The sequence below is a fragment of the Onychostruthus taczanowskii genome, unplaced genomic scaffold, assembly GCF_017590055.1.
Source record: "Onychostruthus taczanowskii isolate IOZ18803 unplaced genomic scaffold, ASM1759005v1 scaffold54, whole genome shotgun sequence".
In the NCBI taxonomy this organism is placed as follows: domain Eukaryota; kingdom Metazoa; phylum Chordata; class Aves; order Passeriformes; family Passeridae; genus Onychostruthus; species Onychostruthus taczanowskii.
Genome location: NW_024503013.1, coordinates 4,852,944 through 4,872,029, shown reverse-complemented (window position 1 = coordinate 4,872,029; position 19,086 = coordinate 4,852,944). Strand labels below are relative to the sequence as shown.

Below are 19,086 nucleotides of genomic sequence, written 5' to 3'. Positions count from 1 at the left end.
TGCAAATGGTATTTGAGAAATAGTTAGAGCATGTTACCATTGATTTTGACCTATTAAAATCTCAAAACAGGACATGAAACATTTTGCAAACAGCTACACCAACACAGCTCCCAGCAAACCATCTAGAGGTTAAAAAAGATCCACAACCACACTGCCTTTCAGTTACAAAGCTGTCTTACTACTCTACATAATTTATTTCTATGTATGAACTTCTAACTATGAAATCAGAATTACAAAAACAGTAACGGATTTTTAATAGATTGCTTACTTTTAGTCCACAGAATATTTCTGTCAGTGTAGTGGTGATGAGAACAGCAAGTTACTGTAACCAAGGGCAACTCCTGCTCAACCAACCCAGTGGCCTTTTATGATGGAGTGACTACAGCACTGGGCAAGGGAAGGGTTACAAATCTGGATTTATGAGCCATCTATCTGGATTTCTGTAAAGCCTTTGACATGGTCCTTCACAATATCCTTCTCTTTAAGCCAGAGAGAGACGGATTTGATAAGTAGATTGTGAGATTGATAAGAAATTGGTTGGATGGTCACATCCAGAAGGTGGTCATCAATGAGTCAGAGTCCCAGTGAACATCAGTGACAACTGGTGTCCCTCCAGGGGCCCATACTGGAACCAGTGTTATTTAATATCTTCATTAATGACATAAAGGGATCAGGTGTACCCTCATCAACCCTCATCAAGGATGCCATCCAGAGGGACCCAAGAAGGCTTGAGGAGTGGGGCCCTTGGAATCTCTTGAGGTTTAACAAGACAAACTACAAGGTGCTGCACCTGGGTCATGGCACCCCCTGGTATCAACACAAGCTGGGGATGAACGGATCAAGAGCAGCCCTGCCCAGAAGGGCTTGGGGGTGCTGGAGGGTGAGAGGCTGAACACGAGCTGTCAGTGTGCTCTCACAGCCCAGAGAGCCAAACGTGTCCTGGGCTGCATCCAGCGGTGGGCAGCAGGGCCAGGGAGGGGATTCTGCCCCTCTGCTCTGCTCAGACCCCACCTGCAGGGCTGCTTCAGCTCTGGGGTCCCGGCTGGAGTGAGTACAGAGGAGGGACACCAGGATGATCAGAGAGATGGAACACTTCTCCTGTGAGGAAAGGCTGAGAGTGTTGAGATTGTTCAGCCTGGAAAAGAGAATGTTTCAGGAAGACCTTACTGCAACCTTCAAGTACCTGACAGGAACCCTACAATAAAGATGGAGAGAGACTACTTACAAGGGCATGTGGTGACAGGACAAGGAAGAAAGGCTTCAAACTGAAAGAGGGTAGATTTAGATTAGATATTAGGGAAATTTTTTTTTTTTTCCTGAGGGTGGATGAGGTATTGGAACAGTTGCCCAGAGAAGCTGTGCGTGCCCCATTCCTGGAAGTGTTCAAGGCCAGGCTGGATGTGGGTTTGAGCAGCCTGATATAGCAGCAGGTGTCCCTGCCTATGCCATGGGGTTAGAATGAGATGGTCTTTAAAGTGCCTTCCAAACCAAACCTCTCTCTAATTCTATGTTGCCTTAAAAAAGCAAAGCAGATTGATGGGATGAACCTATAAATTGGTGCATTAGCATGTGCTGCAGCCTTCTCATTTATTAATGGATGGAATTTAAAATTACCAGTTTTTGACAGAATAACATAAGGACTCATTTTCATATGTGAATGATAATAACATAATTTTCTACCACTTGTACTAAAATTAACCTTTTTTGCTTGAGCTTTTGTCAGACAAGACTATCCATTTTACTCTGCTTTCTCTTTTGCAGACAGCTCTGTCCATGCTAAAGGAGATACAGTGAAAAACAAGTTATTAGAAACAGAGCAATCTCACTTTCAATTTTGACAGATTAAATGCATAAAATTGATTCATATTTTATCATTGCATCTTTTCAGCTTTCTTCCTGTATTGTGAAAATGTATCTCGTAGCTTAAAGAGAAAAATCAATGAATGATCATTATTTTATTAGTTTAAATAAAGGGTATCAACTACAGCTTTACATCTTCTACAATATATAGCACAGCTTTTTGTAATTTACTAAGTATACAAATACTATCTTGCATTCATAGAAGAAATACAGAATACTAAATCTAGGGGTTTTTAATTTAAACCTAGGTTAGGAAAAAAAATTATAATTTATCAGAGACACAATATCTGTAGAGAAAATGACCTGAGTTTGTCTTCTTTTATTCAACACTTACAAAAAGTCCTTTTATGAGTAATTATCTCCTGCAATAAACATTTTATAATCAAACAGCTGAATAATTGGTTACTGCTATGATAAGGGGTGCTGCTCAAACTTCTAGTTACAAGGTAGTATTTCATAATTTCAACAGAACAGCCATTCTCACAAAACATGCCTAGAATTTCAAGACTTTAATGAACAGCCACTGAATTCTCTTGAAACAAATTACTTTTCTCAACAGTTAAGCCTGATGTTTATTAAAATGCCCATAACTTGTGGATGCCTCAGTTTAACAAGCACCTAACACTCACTGGAAATAAGCTTCAGCAGCTCACAATGAAACCAAAGAAAATGCAGGTAGTGCTATTTTCCCTTTTCCAATTCTGCTTTTTAAAAACTGTTTTTCCAGTTTTTTGTGCAACTGTTTTTTGTGCAAAAGGCATGCTTTTGCAAAATTTGACCTAAGTCCTGCTTATTGGCAATCAAAATTATTTACCTTTTGAAATAGCATAGTCTGCAGATTTAGTGCTAAACTCACTGTATTTTGGAGGAAAACACACACTTCATTACAAAAAAAAGAGTTATGTTTAGTTTTAAGCATCACAATATATGAAAGATATTATGTAATTAGAGACTGTCCGAGGGCTGCAAATATGGTGAAGGGCCTGGAAGGGAAACTGTATCAATGCATGAACAGTTTTCTGTAAGAGCACAAAAAATGCTTCAGCTTCTACTTTAATTTCCTTGGACATTAGATCTTATTTCAATGGACAACTCCTATTATCCGTCCACGTCCAAAACTTTCATCTCACATTCTTTTTGGTCCCTTGTTTGGATGGTGCATCTTTAGAAAGGACTACTGCTCTATATCAGCCATTACTTCATCAATGCAAGCTACATGAGACAGTGATTAGAAGGGACATGATAAAATACCTGCTAAGAGCTTCAACTTTGCCTGTTAGAGACAAACAAAACATTTTTTTCAGTAGTATTTGCAAATTTCCAATTTTTACCAAGCAGTTATCAATTAGATATAAGGTCTTAAAAGACATATCCTGGCTGATAAATTTGGAACAAAGTGAAATAATTTTGCAACATGGTGAGAACTGAGGGAGCCAATTCAGGATCAGTTCCTTAGCAGATAATGTTAGGCTGCAGTTGTATTTTTGTTTTGAAAGTCACGACAGCTAAAGAGGAGAAGCCCAGAAAAACAGCAGAAAAATGCTAATTCTTCAGAATAATGTGGAAATTTGAACTAAAATAATGGAATGGGTGGATTTAAAACACATGACTTTTATGAATTTTTGTGCTTCAATATTAGAATACTAAATCTGGAGTATTCTGCACTGTACAGATACCTAGGTAACAGCTGCTCAAATAGAGAGTAATGAGAGGAACAATGACAAGGTGGGGAACCAGCCAAACTAATCCATCTGAATCAGCCTCTCCTGATACTGTAAAACACTAACCATTAAGATATTGTCCCTGCTGCAAACTCTGCTAAGGCAATGTATTAGAAAACACTCCGGAAACTAAGTGTGATTACTTGGACTGGGATAGGCCTTATTATGGAGTGCCCAAGTGGATGAATAACAGGACTCAGCATGACTATTCTGGATTTCTACAAGATTTATTATGTGAGTTCTTTAACCTGGTGAAAATTGAGAGGACTTGATTCTCTTGGTTTTCTAAGAGCAGCCTTTCTGCCTGTTATCAGTGAATGAAAATTTAGTATCTCTGCCTAGATGCCTGGGGTGCGAAGGAGAAATCCTGGGTTTCCTATTCCCAGAAGGTTTTATAGTACATTCAGTAGGCAATTTCCAAGAGTTCAAGCCCCATATACCTTGGGTGTCCAATCCACCTTTCTGGGGAACTAATTGTTGAAATGGAGGAGTACAGTTCCAAAACAGGAACAAAGTCATTCTTCCTTAAACAGTAAAAGACCATTAAAATAGTAAAAATTTATACTAGGTGATCAAACTGGTATTGAAGTTAAGTATTACTACCATAGATTTTACTCAGGATGGAAAGAGACAAGAGAACAGCATCTCAGAAAAAGGTAACTCTCTTGAAAAAAATATTAAATTTAACTTCTTTATATACTAGGAGTACTTTTTAGATAAATGCACAATTTCCACAAAACCTTTCATAAATTATGCAACTAAAAACTTTCAGTATTCATAAACATTTCCTTGATTAGAACTCTCAAACTGGTGCTTATGATTCTGAATGTGCACTGCAAGACTTCTAGCAGCTTTCTAACTCTATAGTCATCCAAAGGAAGAACTGTTTTTGTAAATTACATAAAACCAGCCGAGTCCAAAAGAATGAAATATAAGGTCTTCTTGGAATAAGAGGAGTTTGGGAGTCCTTTCTGAAAAGGTGAAATTAAGGTCTTTATTTAGTTCTAGTGGAAACAAAAATCAATTTCCAATTTGTTGACCTGAAACAATTTTCAAGGTTGCTATTCAGCTGACATTTGCCTGGATTGCTGTTTTGCCTCTTGACAGCTGCATTTCTGAGTCTGCTCTCTCCTTCTCTCCTGCTGGCATTGATAGCCATGAGAAGACACTTATCTAGAGACTAAGATGCACTTAATACCATTATATGCTGATGTGTATTATTGCTGAGCTATGAGCCTGAACAACAGGAGAGGAAAACACAGAAAACATTTAGGGTGCCATTGTGAGGGAACTCACAGTCTAAGGACCAAGCATGAAAACTTACACAATGACCACTGATGATTTCATATCTTAATGTTGGTAGCAAATATCTCACTGTAGACAGACAAGCCGAAGCACAGTACTATAAAGTTCAATGTCAGCACTGCTAATATGCTTCAATTTAAAGCAAAAGCTACCATCCAAATGGTATCAGATTTTTCACCTGGGAATAAATTACCTATTTACATCAGGTCTGTCACCATAACATAGTACATAGCAACACATGCCTCTACTGCATTTTGCACATACAAATTTCTTCACACTTTCAATAGGCAGTTTTCTTTTCTTTTCTTTTTTCTTAATTTTGCTTTTTACTTAGTAAATTCAGACCTGAAAGATGCAACACCTGTTGTTTTTCTGCCTGTTTTTGTGTAATGCTCTCAGAACATCTTTACACTTCTACAAATTCTGCTATAAATATTTTACCATCTGGCCTATATTTTGTGTTCTTCCCCGTCCCCATTAAATGCTTGCTGCAGTTGCTTTTATTGTTTTCTGCACTGGCAGCAAACCTCTTGACAAGGCAGCCTTTAACTAATAGCCTAGGCAGAGTCTTACTCCATCCTTAGTAAATGTAATCCTTCAGTACAACTTTGATCTTTCAATGTCTCCTATTTCGTCTTAACAATGCCTAAATCAAACCTGTGTCAAACAGTAAAGTGTAAGTCAATATCTTACAACCAATGAAACAGAGGGGCATAAGAGTAACTAGAAAAAAGCTTATAAAGTTGGTCATATAAAACTAATCTAAAATATTGCATTTATTGAAATATAAATCAGAAGATAATTTTCAGAGTTATGAGATATCTTTATTGAAGTCTTTATTGAATTTCTGAATACTAAACCTAGAATTAACTACTGATTAATTACATTTATAAAATCAATAATGGTAAGTCAAAAAAAAGAAAACTTAACTAAAAAATGATCAAGACTAATCAGGAAGGTGTAATGGGCACAATCATGATTTGGAATCACATTTAAGAAAAAAGATGATTCAACTGAAATGCATAATTAGAAATAATCAACATTTTATCTCTACAATGTAGAAATATAGAAACTGTATTTCAGATGTGATTTGACTAGAAGCTTGTGATGCAAAACAGGCTGATACTTTATTATTAAGAATTTCTACAAACAAAACTATATTACATATTTGACATTACAGAAATAAAATGAGACAACCAGCAGGTGTTACCATTAATAAAAATTTAACATGATGTACTGCTTATGGACACAGTCAAGTATCTAATGTAAAGCTATGCCTTAATAATCTTTCTCTCTCTTATAACAAATAACTATTAAAAATTGTAAATGAGTCCTTCATAATAACTTTCATAAAAATGACTAATCCAAATGTACCATTTTGACAGTAGTTTGAGAAATGAGAAAGGAAGATTACTATCATGGTAATGCAGCAAATATAATGCAACACATTAGTCAATAGCTGACTGGAGTAAAAAATGGAAATAAAAACTTTCAGGATATGTGTGGTTGAAAATCATCTGTTACTATTAACATTAATTTCATCCTGTTACCTCTGCACTGTGACTTTGTATGGGAACTGCACTCCACACAGAAGCTCAAACTCTAATCTCAGACTTCCATTAAAAATAAATCATATAAGTAAGGAAAATTGCACTCAGTTTGGTCACAACCAAATGAAAGTAGAAGCTGCAAACAGTAATGTACTCTTGAAGCTTACAAACACAGTGACTCACCACAAATGATGGGGTTTTTTTTTAATACTAAAGGCTGTAATAGTCAGTGAAAAGAGAGACGGGACTAAGTTCACCTCCAGTTATATGACCAAATAACATCTGAACATGCATTAACAATTGCTTCTATAAGTATTTATATTTTTTTCTGTTTTGTACTTCAAACTTCTTTGGAAGTAAAGGATGAAGAAAAAAATAAGTATTTGTTAACAGAAATTGTTTGCATAAAAGGAATCTTATTAACACTTCAGAGACATTTATTTGACAGTTTCTTTAGAAAAAAAGTAATGCCTAGAAGACACATGGCCTTCAAATCTTTCTTCTGAATCTGACAGTAAACATAAATGTTGACAAAAACCTTGGTATCCAATTGGACAAGATGTGTTAATCAAGATCAAAACCAACAGCTTTGTATTTGTTTCCTGGAGACAACAAAGATCTGTCCTTTCTAAAGTAGTCTTCCTCTGTTTCAGGTTCTCACAGTTTTCTCTCTATGTATCCAACACAGGTAAGGAATTTGTTTCCTTAAATACTAATTAATTTAGATAAATTATTTTATTGGTCTTTGAATTACTTTAAATACACCACTTCTGTCAATCAAAGTATATATAGATTCACCTTAACTAAAAATTAACCTCTTTACTGTCACACTGTAGATAGACACCTTCTCTCATGTGCCCTTGAAAACCCTGAGAATGCAGATCTTTTCATTACTGTCTTCCAAAACTAGACAGCTATGAATTTCTACATTACCTTTATTAGAAATATTTCACTTATGTCTTGGTAGGCATCTCTCTACCAGATTAAAGAGTGTGTCTTGACTTAAATGTAAAGTTTCATCTGGGTAAAAAAAGTCTTTTTCCCCCACAGCTCACCATAAAGGCTAATGACTAAGATACAAACCTATTGTGAAGTAACTAACAATATTATCACATTATTCCTCGATCTTCAGATTTTTATATACCTTTTCACCCATCTAAAATTCTTTTGGACCTGTGTTTCTAAAGGTCTATTGTAGTGGAATTTACATAATATACTGTGTCACTGAATACCAGCACACTGAGTAAAAAAAGACTCTTTAAAATTACCTGTATGGCAAGTGCTCGGGCTACAAGACTTCTAAGATATTGCAAAGGATCTTCTGGACCTTCCCACTTATTTTGCCAGGCAACAGGACACTGAAATAAAGATATATATGCTGAAAATATCAAATCCATTGTAATTTCATTTTAAGTTGGCAACTTGAATAAAAATAAATAACCTGGAGATCAAATATATCTACAAAAAAATAAAAAAAAGGCAACACCAGCAATATAATGACCAAGAACATACAACCACAAACAGAAAGGTTGTATTCCTGCTAATTCTTTGTGTTGATGGAGCCATAGTGTTGATGGAGAACAAGCAAGAATCTCTGCTATTCAATAAGGAAACATCAGTTGGTTCCATAAATATTTCCAAAAAGCCTTCAAAGCATTTGTCTTGGAAAGTCACAATGTCATCTTTCAGCTGCAGGCAGTTTCCCACTCCTTTGCTGCAGCCTACTCAGACTTCAAAACGCAGTTTTGTGGCTCTGTGATGAAGAGAATCTGGTACAATTTGTCTGCATAATTATTTTCTCATCACCTTACAGCTCCTCTAGAGCAACACCTGGGAAAAAAAGGCCTGCAAGACTTCCCCCTACAAATTTCTCATTGATTTCAAAAAGAAAGGCTTAAAAGGGCATCTGTTAAACTTCCTCCTTATAAAATAAAGATAGAAACACTAATTTTACCTACTCCACAGGAACCTAAAGCACACTGAAAGTGACTGCAAGATTCTCCTACATATGAGAAATAAAATTAATATAAATCAGTACCTGTGGAATATTGCACACTACTGAAGATGCTAAGCAGAATCAACAGTTTATACTGTTTAATATTTACAGCTGCATTTTCCAGAAAGTTGCTATTCTAATAGAATATGTACTGAATAGGTGTTGAAATACTGATCCCAGAAGTTTGCAAAAAAAGGTATCTTTCAAAGTAAATACTCTGTGTTTACCTTTTATAGATAAAAACCAAAACGTAACTAGATTCAAGGACACTAATTAAAAATTAATTCAATAAACTAGAATACATACAAAACAATTAATAAAGGACAGTTAATTGCATGGGGTTTTTCCTAATTAGGATTTTTTTTTTAATTATTTTTTATTGCAGACCTTGCCTTTTTGCAGCCTCTTCTACTAGATATGCATTTACAGGCAGCTCACCAATCTATCACTTACTATCACTTACAAGGCATTTGCCTAATGTTGTTAATGTATCACTCTAAATTACTTTAAGTCTAAAGAAATTGCTGAGCTAATTGTTATTATGCAAGTGTATCGCAGATGTGCTTATGCTCTTTTTGGCTGGGGTGGAGTTAATTTTCTTCACAGCGGGTAGTATGGGACCAACATACCAATTTTACACAAATACAGCACATTGCTGAAACCTTTATAAGTCATACATTTATTGAATTTTACATTTCTATTAGTAATCCAGCAGTTTCTTCAGGAGCTATAATCTTAAAAGAGCTACAATCCTAGTGGGTTTAAAATACAGCTTTTGAAAAATAATCCTTTGCTACAAAAACCATGAAAACACTAAACCAGAAGAGTGTATAGAAAACACATGAAGAAAATAATTTTAAGATGATAAATTGAGTGAGGTTTAGCTGCCATGCCAAGAACGTGGCATTAGCCTCTCTGGAAGGCTGCTGAAAAAATTGCTGTGTGGTCACAATCCAGTGAAGTGATCCATGTCAAGGAAAGTGGGTAAGTAAGCAGATGAAATGACAGAAGCACTGTCAATACCTCAGGAAGCACTGAACCGATGCTTGTGAGAGGTTAAAATGCACAGAATTTCTAAGAAACTTTTTGAGGCAGTGATCAGCTTCACAACTCCTGCCAGTTCCAATACAAGTGTGCAGTTTAAGTACAAAAGCAAGCCATGCTCTCTTGCTCAGTAACAAGAAATACAACTGTAAGAACTAAAGAATGGCCATTACACGTATCCCTTCCATTCACTATGACTTGGACTTAGTGCCAGTTTCTACCACATAGTCAAGACATGTTTTAAAAGGCAATGAGATTGCTAACACAAAAACTTAATTTGTTCTAACTGTATAGCAATTTTGCTAACAAATGTTAGCAAATGTCATGTGAATCTGAAAAGACAACAAATTTAATTATTGTTTTGATTAGAATTTGATTTATCAATAAATGCATAACAATCTTTTTAACAGTACTTGTTTGTCACGTGAAGATAAACACAATATTAATAGGAACTATTGTTCATTGCAGAAGCAATCTCAATATCTATGCATTAGTGTCGACAGAATTTATCTGCTGCTGGAGGCGAAACAAAACCAGAGTTTCATGTCACATCAATGTTTGACTATCTTTTAACTCAATTATCTAGATATTAATGATAGAGCACGTAAATTTGCTGTCACTAATTGTACCAGTTTATAAACATGCCTAGTGTGATGCCAAAAAAGATGGAGAAAGTATAATCTAATTTAATTAACATATAAATCTGACTGATTTCTTGTATATCAAGAATACATGGTGAGATGATAGGTTGGTATGATAGGCACAGCTTTTCTGCTGAGGTATGGCAACACTCCATACTGAATAAATGCAAGGAGAACTGTTATTACAATTTAAATTTTAAGAAAATATAAAAACTAAGCAAGGGACAGATTTACATATTCTACTGGCTAATGTATTTGACTTATCTAGCATGACTTGGTATTTGAAATTGAAATAGTATTCCACAACTTCTAAACTTATAGGATTTGTCTTTAAGAGAAAGGTTGATAAGAGAATAATACATTCAGAAGATTCTGCAAATACTTCTGAAAAAATTTTACAGAAAAAAATGGTTCTGTTTTGGAGTTTCTATCTTTAAAAGAACTCCATTTCAGAGTCTTTATCAATAAAAAAATTCAGAATACGAAAATGAGTTTTAGTTCCATTTTCTTGGGTTTTTTCAATGCTTACTATAATGTATATTCATTACAAAATTACTTACCTTCTGGTTTAACAGAGCATTTGCTAGACTTTGTACTTCAGAACTCAGTAGTGAGGTGCCTCTGATGACTTTAGTTAAAGAAGCAAGTGACTGATGGACGCTCTGCACAAGGCGAATGGCATTGAAGTGTTCCAGGGTAATGAACGATAAGATTGGAGATCCTTGTTGCTCTGCAGGAGGAGACACCTTCTGATGGATCAGGTTAGAATTCTGAGAAAAAACGTGGGATATCTAGTTAATAAACTCAGGGAAACCATGGTGTTGCACAACACATTATTTGCTTAATTCATTATACTTCATATGACCTTGTTAGCTTTGACGTAGTAGTGGTATCATCCCTTTTCTGACACTGAATTAAAAATACAGTGATACTCCCAATACTGTCTGTGACATGTTCAATAAAGGCACTACTACTTCTGAAACAAGTCTGTCTACCCAGTTACTTCAAAAGTACTTGAATTGCTGAAAAATCTTCACTTAGCTGAATCACTGCTTTTAGTATTTCTATTAATGTGTTAATATAAAAAAGCAGTGCTGTACTCAGCACAACAAAATTTTACTGCGTACCATAAACTATGCTGCCAGTTCTTGCTTCCTGAGACTAGTTCAACATGGAATTGAAATAAACACTATAAATACAAAATAAATATCATTTTATGTGTAAATCTTGAGTAACTTAGACTCTGAGAAGTACTGCTGCTCTTACATTGCCATTTTTACTACTTACTTCCCTTCCATTAAAGCCTGAAAATCCAAATTTATTCAATAATGCAAGAGATGGTACAGTTTTGTGAATCTTAATTCATATGCAAATTATTACATAAATATATTTTTGCATTCCAGTTACAGAATTAAAAACTTATTGGAAAATTCTGTAAGGCACAAATGTAAGAAGTAAACCCTAGCCTATGGGAAAAAATGTTTTGATAGTTCAATTTCCAGTAATTTAGTAAAGATAAAATCAGATTTTACTTTCTCTGAAATATGTTTTTTAAAATAACAAGTTTTGATTATTTTTCAGGTTAAATAAATTTCTGAATTGTCACATGGCATCTTGCTTTCTAGAAGACACAGGATATTTACCTCTGTAATCTTTTCCAGGTACTATGTATTTGTCAGAACTTTTACATTTTTAATTTCAAGCTCATACACCACTCAGCTACCAAGCTAAAACACGAGAAAAGCTAAATGAATGAGCAAAACTTTGGCTTATGACTGACCAACAGAAAAATTAAGGATAAAGTCTTCCAACATCATTAAAAAGGTATATAACAAAATTACGGATCAAAATGCCAACGCACGCAGTATTTACAATTGTTATGCTTTGCATTTTTTCTTTGCATGCATTCAAAAATCACATTATCACAGTGGAATCCAGTTTCACATCAGTTTTTCTGAGATCATAATTTGCTGAGTATAGGTAAATTGTAATACAAAACTAGCATAAACTATCTGAGGATTTCTTATTGACATGTTTAATTGCACAAAATAAAGAAAAACCCAAGACATTGCACACTGGAGGCTTTGCTCAGTCTTTGACACTCCCTTAATTCACAAAAGCCTATTGAAAGAGAACTCCTCTAAGTTTCTCAATATTGTCCTTTACATAAGAGTCTCCTATGAATTTCACATTCATTTCATCACTCTTTCTAATGCTCTCCCCTGAGAATTTGTTGAAACACCCCATCTGTCATTTCCATAGGAAAATTAAATGTGAGTACCAATATCAGCTTATACATTTAATGTCATATTATGTTCTCTTAAAATCCATTATGTATATAACTCACATCAGCTTTTAAAATAGTGTATGCTCATGACCTACTTAGGAATTGAGACAAAAAACTGCTGAAGTACTGAGTGCTTTTCCTAGTCATAAGAAACTGAAGGTAGATTCTAATCTTTAATATTAAATACTGTATTTTGCTACCAATATTAATCAGCTGTACTTTCAGACTTCGATCATCTTCCCTCTTTCAGTTCTGCTGAAGTTCTGCTTTAAGTGTTGCTATCCTACTATAATCTAAGACTTCATAAAGTCTCACCTAAACTGTCCCAGAGCTTTACTTTGTTACCTTCTTAAACTCAAACTTTTGTAAACTCTGGTATGTTTTGAAAACTGCCTCCTCAGAAATGTAACAAATACAATGAAAATAAACTCATGTACCTTTACTAGTTCTGCATTTGATTCAAAATGCAATTTTGGTGGTGGTGATGCGTTTTAGAAATCTCCATTGCTCTTTTGATGTACCTATTTTGCCACCTTCTTCGAGGCTCTCTGCCTATTTTTTTAGATATTAGCCTCTCACTGGTTTTCACATGCTTTTCATTGATGAAAATAAAATAAAGAATGACCCTATATTTCTGTTTCACTGATTTTCCTTTGTGGGAAAGACCCTGTTGTTTTTTAAAGCTGAGGTAGCTAATGAGGTACCAGGCACGTAGCGTGATTCTTGGGGCTGTTCTGTACAATGCCAGGAGTTGGACTTCAATGACCCTTGTGGTTCCATACCAATACCTTGTTGTTCAATACCATTCAGGATATTCTATGATTCTATTATTCTGTAATGGTTTCGATAAAAGAGCAAAAAGTCATTAATTTTCAAAACTACTTCCATAGTTTTCTTGCAATATTATGCAACTTTATGAAAATAATTAGTTACAATTTACAAACATGACAAAAGATACAGAACACATAATTTATAATCATACATTCAGTTAACAACTTTGAAGGAGCTGCTGCTGAAATTTTTATGGGTGGGCATTCTAACTTTCATAAAGCTGTGTAGGGTTTTTCTGAAACAAGGCACAACATGCAACCACCTTACAACAAAAATATAGCAATGATTCCTCTCTCTCTCTCACTGTCCTCATGAAAAAGAGCCATTTGGATGTGATGAAACACTTATGCACTCCCACTGTGTTCTCATACTTTCGTATCTCTGACAACTATTGTATGATGGGCAATTCCCAAATTCCACAGGACAGTGACATCCAGCTGATCCACTTATGTGACAATGAATGCTTGCAAAGGTCCTGAGCCACAGGCTGTCAGGGCAGAAAGCTGTGTGGGAAGAAAATGGACACCAGGACAGACACTGGTTGAATCCACTCTGATTAACTCAAGGGCTCAGTCAGCCCTTGCCAACAGTCTGTAGTGAGCCCCCTTCCACATTAATGATGGGTTTTTAAAATTTGTGTAACATTTCACAACTTACTCAGTGAAGACTTCATTTTATAGATCAACAAGTCCTTCATGTAAATTAATACTGAGCATGTGAGCATGTGTTTTTTTCTAATTAAATGGCAAGTTCATGAGAATTTAATTAATTTAGTAAGTGTCAAGCTGTTATTAAATCATGCTGCAAAACACTGTAAAAGCAGTTTTAGGATAGTATTCATTACAATGATGCTTTCAATGGCAAGAATTAACACGTATGTTTTCAAATGAGGCTAATATAGGTGAAAATGTCATGACATTCTGTATTAGTTCAGAATGGCTTTGCTTGTGTAATTTCAACACAGATGCACAATGATTTGAAACACATTTTAAGTATCTCTTTCATTTAAAGTAAAATTCAATTAAAAATTTCAGAGTCTGAATTCTGGCTAGACTAATAATCAGTGGATGAAGGAGAGGCAACTGCCATGATTCTATTCTTATAGATAGATAAAAAACAATAAATCTTCCAGTTCAACAATTTCAGGATATCTGAATAATTGGTAGCAACAATTAACAGGGTTTTGCATCATGTATGGTCTGAGAGAAAAAATGAAGCCCTGCAAATTACCAGAAATATTTCTGAAAAAGTAACAACATTTAAGTCCTTGCTACCGTATTAATGTATGATTTCCCATTTTGAAATGTCTAAACTGAAAAAAGCTATAATTTCCAAAGCCTATCTGCCATTTTTGCTGTTTGGCCACAAAGAAGGTGATAGGCTCTGAAAACTGAACAAAAATAATTCCTATTCACAGAACCACAAAACAGCTGAGGTTGGAAGGAACCTCTGGAGATTGCCAGGTGCTCAAAGCTACAGCAGGTTGCTCAGACCTGTATCCAGTCTCCATCCAAAAATATGAACCCTTGGAGCTTTTCCACACAGACCCCAGTCAACTGCCAGGGGTAGTGTGGAGCACATGGAGCTCCAAGGGGTCACAGTCTGAGGGCCAGACCAGCCTCAGCAGGCTTTCCACAGCATCCCACAGCAGAGCCCCTGGAAGGCAGCAGAACTTCCTAAACAACAGATGAGGTCAGAAAATGGGAGCATCCTTTGCCCAGCTGCAGGGAACTGCTCACTGCTTTTCCTGACCACTTCCTCCTGGTGCTTCTGTGTGGATCAGGTTTAGTTGGCTTTGGAGTTTCATTAAAAGTGCAAAGAGGAAAAATATGTCCACATTGCAAGACTATGATCAATCATTGAGATGTAAATTCTACAGGACATACCTATGTCAAGTGGTCATTTTGTTGAATTTTGAAATTGTCAGTACATAGATGTACAACAACTGTTTTCAAGGTATTTGTAAGATAATCCTTTTTTAATTAATCCTTGACTTACATACTCAACATGGGAATAAAAATGTTCAAAACAACTTAATCTTTGTCTACATATTAACAAACTTCTGAGGGTCTTTTTGCCTCTGGAATATTTTTTTTTACAGACTTCTGGAATACGTTTTTAAAATTTTACTTCTTCATATCTGGGAAACTGTTTTAGTTTCATATTCTCTGCCCATTCATGCATAAATAAAATAATTTATGACTGTTAACTTATGCAGCAATTCAACTACCTTCTTCATTCCAATTTCCAGGTCTTTAAAAATTCTGCAAAGAAAGATGATGCCTTCATTGAACTACCAATCTAGAATGAGAATGTAGATCTGCATGCAATGTCTGTGAAATATTAAAGATGTCTAGGCCTTTTCAAAGCTGGAAGCAATTACTGGTTGAACAGATCATGAAAACTAATTTTGATAAAAATATTATTATTTAAATTGTTTTGAAACATTCAAGAAAATGTCCCCCACACAAAAAATAAAACCTAAAAAAGGTTTTATCTTTTTATAGGATATAAAAAGATAAAAGCCATCCTATTCTAAAGGATATATTCAAAATATTAGGTTAATTATCTGCTACTGGCATAAAATCTTTAGAAAATCAAAGAAACTTCAAGATAATATGGAATCCTTGAATGTTTTGGGTTGAAAGGGACCTTAAACATAATCTGGTTCCAAACCTCCCGAACAGGAAGGGATACTTTCCATAGACCAGACTGTTCAAAGCCTCATTTAATCTTGTTTTGAATATTTCTGGGATGGAGCATCCACTAGCTCTCTGGAAACCTGTGCCAGAGCCTCACCACCATCTCAGCAAAGAATTCCCTAATATCTAACCTAGACCTACCCACTTAGCATGGATTAGATGACAATTCAGTGAGCTACTTCAAAATGTAATGGTAAATTCTAATGGGTACCTCATGTCACTTCTATGTATGTAGTCACTTGAGTAAGGGAAAGGTTTTTCCCATTACACTGCTGCTGTGTACAAGACAGTTTTAGGCCACAACATCTCTGATATATTACTTGATCACTGAGGAGACAAAATAATGGCCTAATGTCCAAGTGGGCACCTAGCATGAGGTGGGAGAGATCCTTCCGAAGTGTGCAGAGTGTCTGCATTCACACACATCACATCTAAATGTATGCCTGGAATAAGAATTCAATGGTTGGAAACCAAGCTTTACAACATAATTTAAAAAACACCACCAAACTGAACCAAGCTACACCAACAAAGGAACATAAAGGGAGTGATATTGGATACTGTAGAGGGGATTTTAATGAACCTCAGTTTAAAGCTAACACCATATTTTAACACTATAAAGGAAAAACTTCATTGTATTAGAAATCATTAAACATTCCCTTGTGAATATTAGATAAATGAAGAGACTAAATAAAAATCTAAAGTACATTAGCATTTTTCTTGGAAACACAGAAAGGATGCTAGTCTTATGTTTTGAGTGTGGTCTCATCTCCATATGGAGAAAAAAGGTGATAGCCTGTTGTATCACATACAGACTTCGCAGCTAATTATGCACCCAACATTGTACTTTCTACCTCAAATGCATTTAATTTAGTTTTTCTCTTCTTATCTTTCAGTACTTGAGATAATTCCTTAGACTATATTTTTATGTATTTACCAGAAAAAGAAAAGTTGTCTTTTCAAATTAGGTACAGTCCTACCTGATTAAGTTTCTTCCATAGGTTGAGAACAGGGGAAAGTTCTGTAGACCATATTTCTCTGTCAAATTTGCAGCCAGCAGTTAGTGACCTACTCAGGATCCGAAGCTGTGAAATGACCTGAGTGATAAGAATACAAATGCACTCTTGAAGAAGGATAAACAAACTTTTTTTAGTACAAAAATGCCATACACTAGCAAAGACTCTTCAATTTATCTATGAACTATCCTTTCATGCATACTTAATTACTGATCATGATCTGATCAAAACACAAACAATATGCATATTCAAGTACAAAACATACTTGAACTTCATTCATATTAAACCACAGAAAAACCCTACGTATTTTCTTGTCATAGTAATTGTCTTTGTTCAATTATAATTTAAAAACTAATGAGGTGCATAGTTAAGTAAAAAGCCACTTTTCCACAAAATCTAGAGACAAAACTTGAGCTCTGCCTTTAACTAGGTTAAAGCTCTGCCTTTAACTAGGCTCCATCTGTAATTAAAAATGTAAGGGAAACAAACTCCCAAAATTTGTTACTAAATACATACAATAACTATCACACACCAGAACTCAAGACAATTATAGAAAATTCAATCTGATCTGACCAGGATCTCTTATTTACATATTCATGCTACCTCAACGTATTTAAATGCACATGGATTAAAAAAAGAAAGCATGAAATTTAATAAATAACTGCAAACCTTCCAGAAAGGAGAGCTTCTAGTTCATTAGGTCCAGCTGCCTTTTATTGTTAACAACCCTAGTAAGTTCACAAATCAACTGATAAAATACATACATACATCTGGAACAAAGGCCACTGAAATTAAAATTCTTCAGTGATATTGCAGTCTGTCTCTTAAACTGCCTATAAACCCCCTGGTGTTTTTTTGGCATTTTTGTTAAATTTTAGTTATTTTTCACAGTGTATTTTTTGCAAGGCATGTTAGAGAACAACTTAGTAATTCTCTCCTCTTTCGCCTCTTTCACTTGACAATAAAGAATTAAGCTTCATAGCAAAAATGTATTAATCATTCAGAAGGTCTGGACTATTTAATTGTAACACAGTCTGAGAGAGAAAGTCAAGTTGTTTCTGCTGGGATTTGACTTATTTTCTAGTCTTGAAAGATGCGCAATGATGAAGTGCTTTCTTTTGTTTTTCATTTTCTTTCACTGAAGCAAACCTCTTCTTCCTATTTATCAGCCTTGATAGGGACTGTGAAGCACTACAAGATCATAGTACACCCAACCATCATTTTAACTTCTATAAACAAGCACTGACCACGAGACTGTGGTTTAAAATCCTGAGAGAAGACTTTAAGGGCAGTAGTAGAATCACAGCCTCAGAATGCAGGAGAGTAGATTTCAGCTTAGTCAGGGATCTTTTTAGCAGGAAGCAGCTGGCAACTGTTTTGGAGATCAAAGAGGGGCCAAGAGAGCTGCTCAGTTCTCAAGAAAAAAATTTTCAAGGCACAAAACCAGTTCTTTCTGATGCAGAGGAAACAAGCATGATAAGCAAGTCAAAGAACAATCACAATAGAAGATCATCTTGGATGTAAAGGAAGTTAGTAACCTCAAATCCTAGAATATCCTGAGTTGGAAGGGATCAACAGGGATCACTCCTGGCCCTTGGTCATCCACAAGAGTCACACCATGTGCCTGAGAGCATTGTCCAAATGTTTTCTGAGCTCTGTCAGGCTGGTGCTGTGACCACTTCCCTGGAGAGCCTGTTCCAGTGCCCAAACACCCTCTGGGTGAAGAACCTGCCCCTGATAGCCAACCTGAACCTCCCCTGACACAGCTTCAGGCCATTCCCTTGGGTCCTGGCACTGCTCACCACAGAGAACAGATCAGTGCCTGCCCTCTTCATCCCCTCACAAGGAAGCTGAAGCTGCAATGAGGTCTCCCAGAGAAGATGGACACAAGGATGGACTACCCAGTAGGGGTAGAAAGACATTGCTCAGTTGTGTTAGGGTCAAGTAAGGAAAGCCAAACCTCATCTGGGTTTAAAACCAGCAGTGTATGCAAAGGCCTAAAAAGGCTTCTGGCAGTATTCTGTAGCTACAATGAAAAGAAAATACGAGCTACTGCTCTTTATGGCTTCTGTTATATAAAATAACATTTCATCCTCTCATTCTCATAACTTAATTTTAAACTTTCATAATCCTTTG

General features: G+C 35.6%; 1 protein-coding gene across 1 annotated transcript in view; it reads right to left on the bottom strand.

Moving 5' to 3' along the window:
- Positions 1-19,086, bottom strand: part of DYNC2H1 (dynein cytoplasmic 2 heavy chain 1) — a 144,868-nt gene that overhangs the window by 18,600 nt on the left and 107,182 nt on the right. The window contains exons 83-85 of the mRNA XM_041416997.1: positions 16,915-17,031; positions 10,678-10,887; positions 7,705-7,794 (exon numbers count right to left, since the gene is read on the bottom strand). Coding sequence (XP_041272931.1) covers positions 7,705-7,794; positions 10,678-10,887; positions 16,915-17,031 — 417 coding nt within the window. The remainder of the gene's footprint in view (positions 1-7,704; positions 7,795-10,677; positions 10,888-16,914; positions 17,032-19,086) is intronic.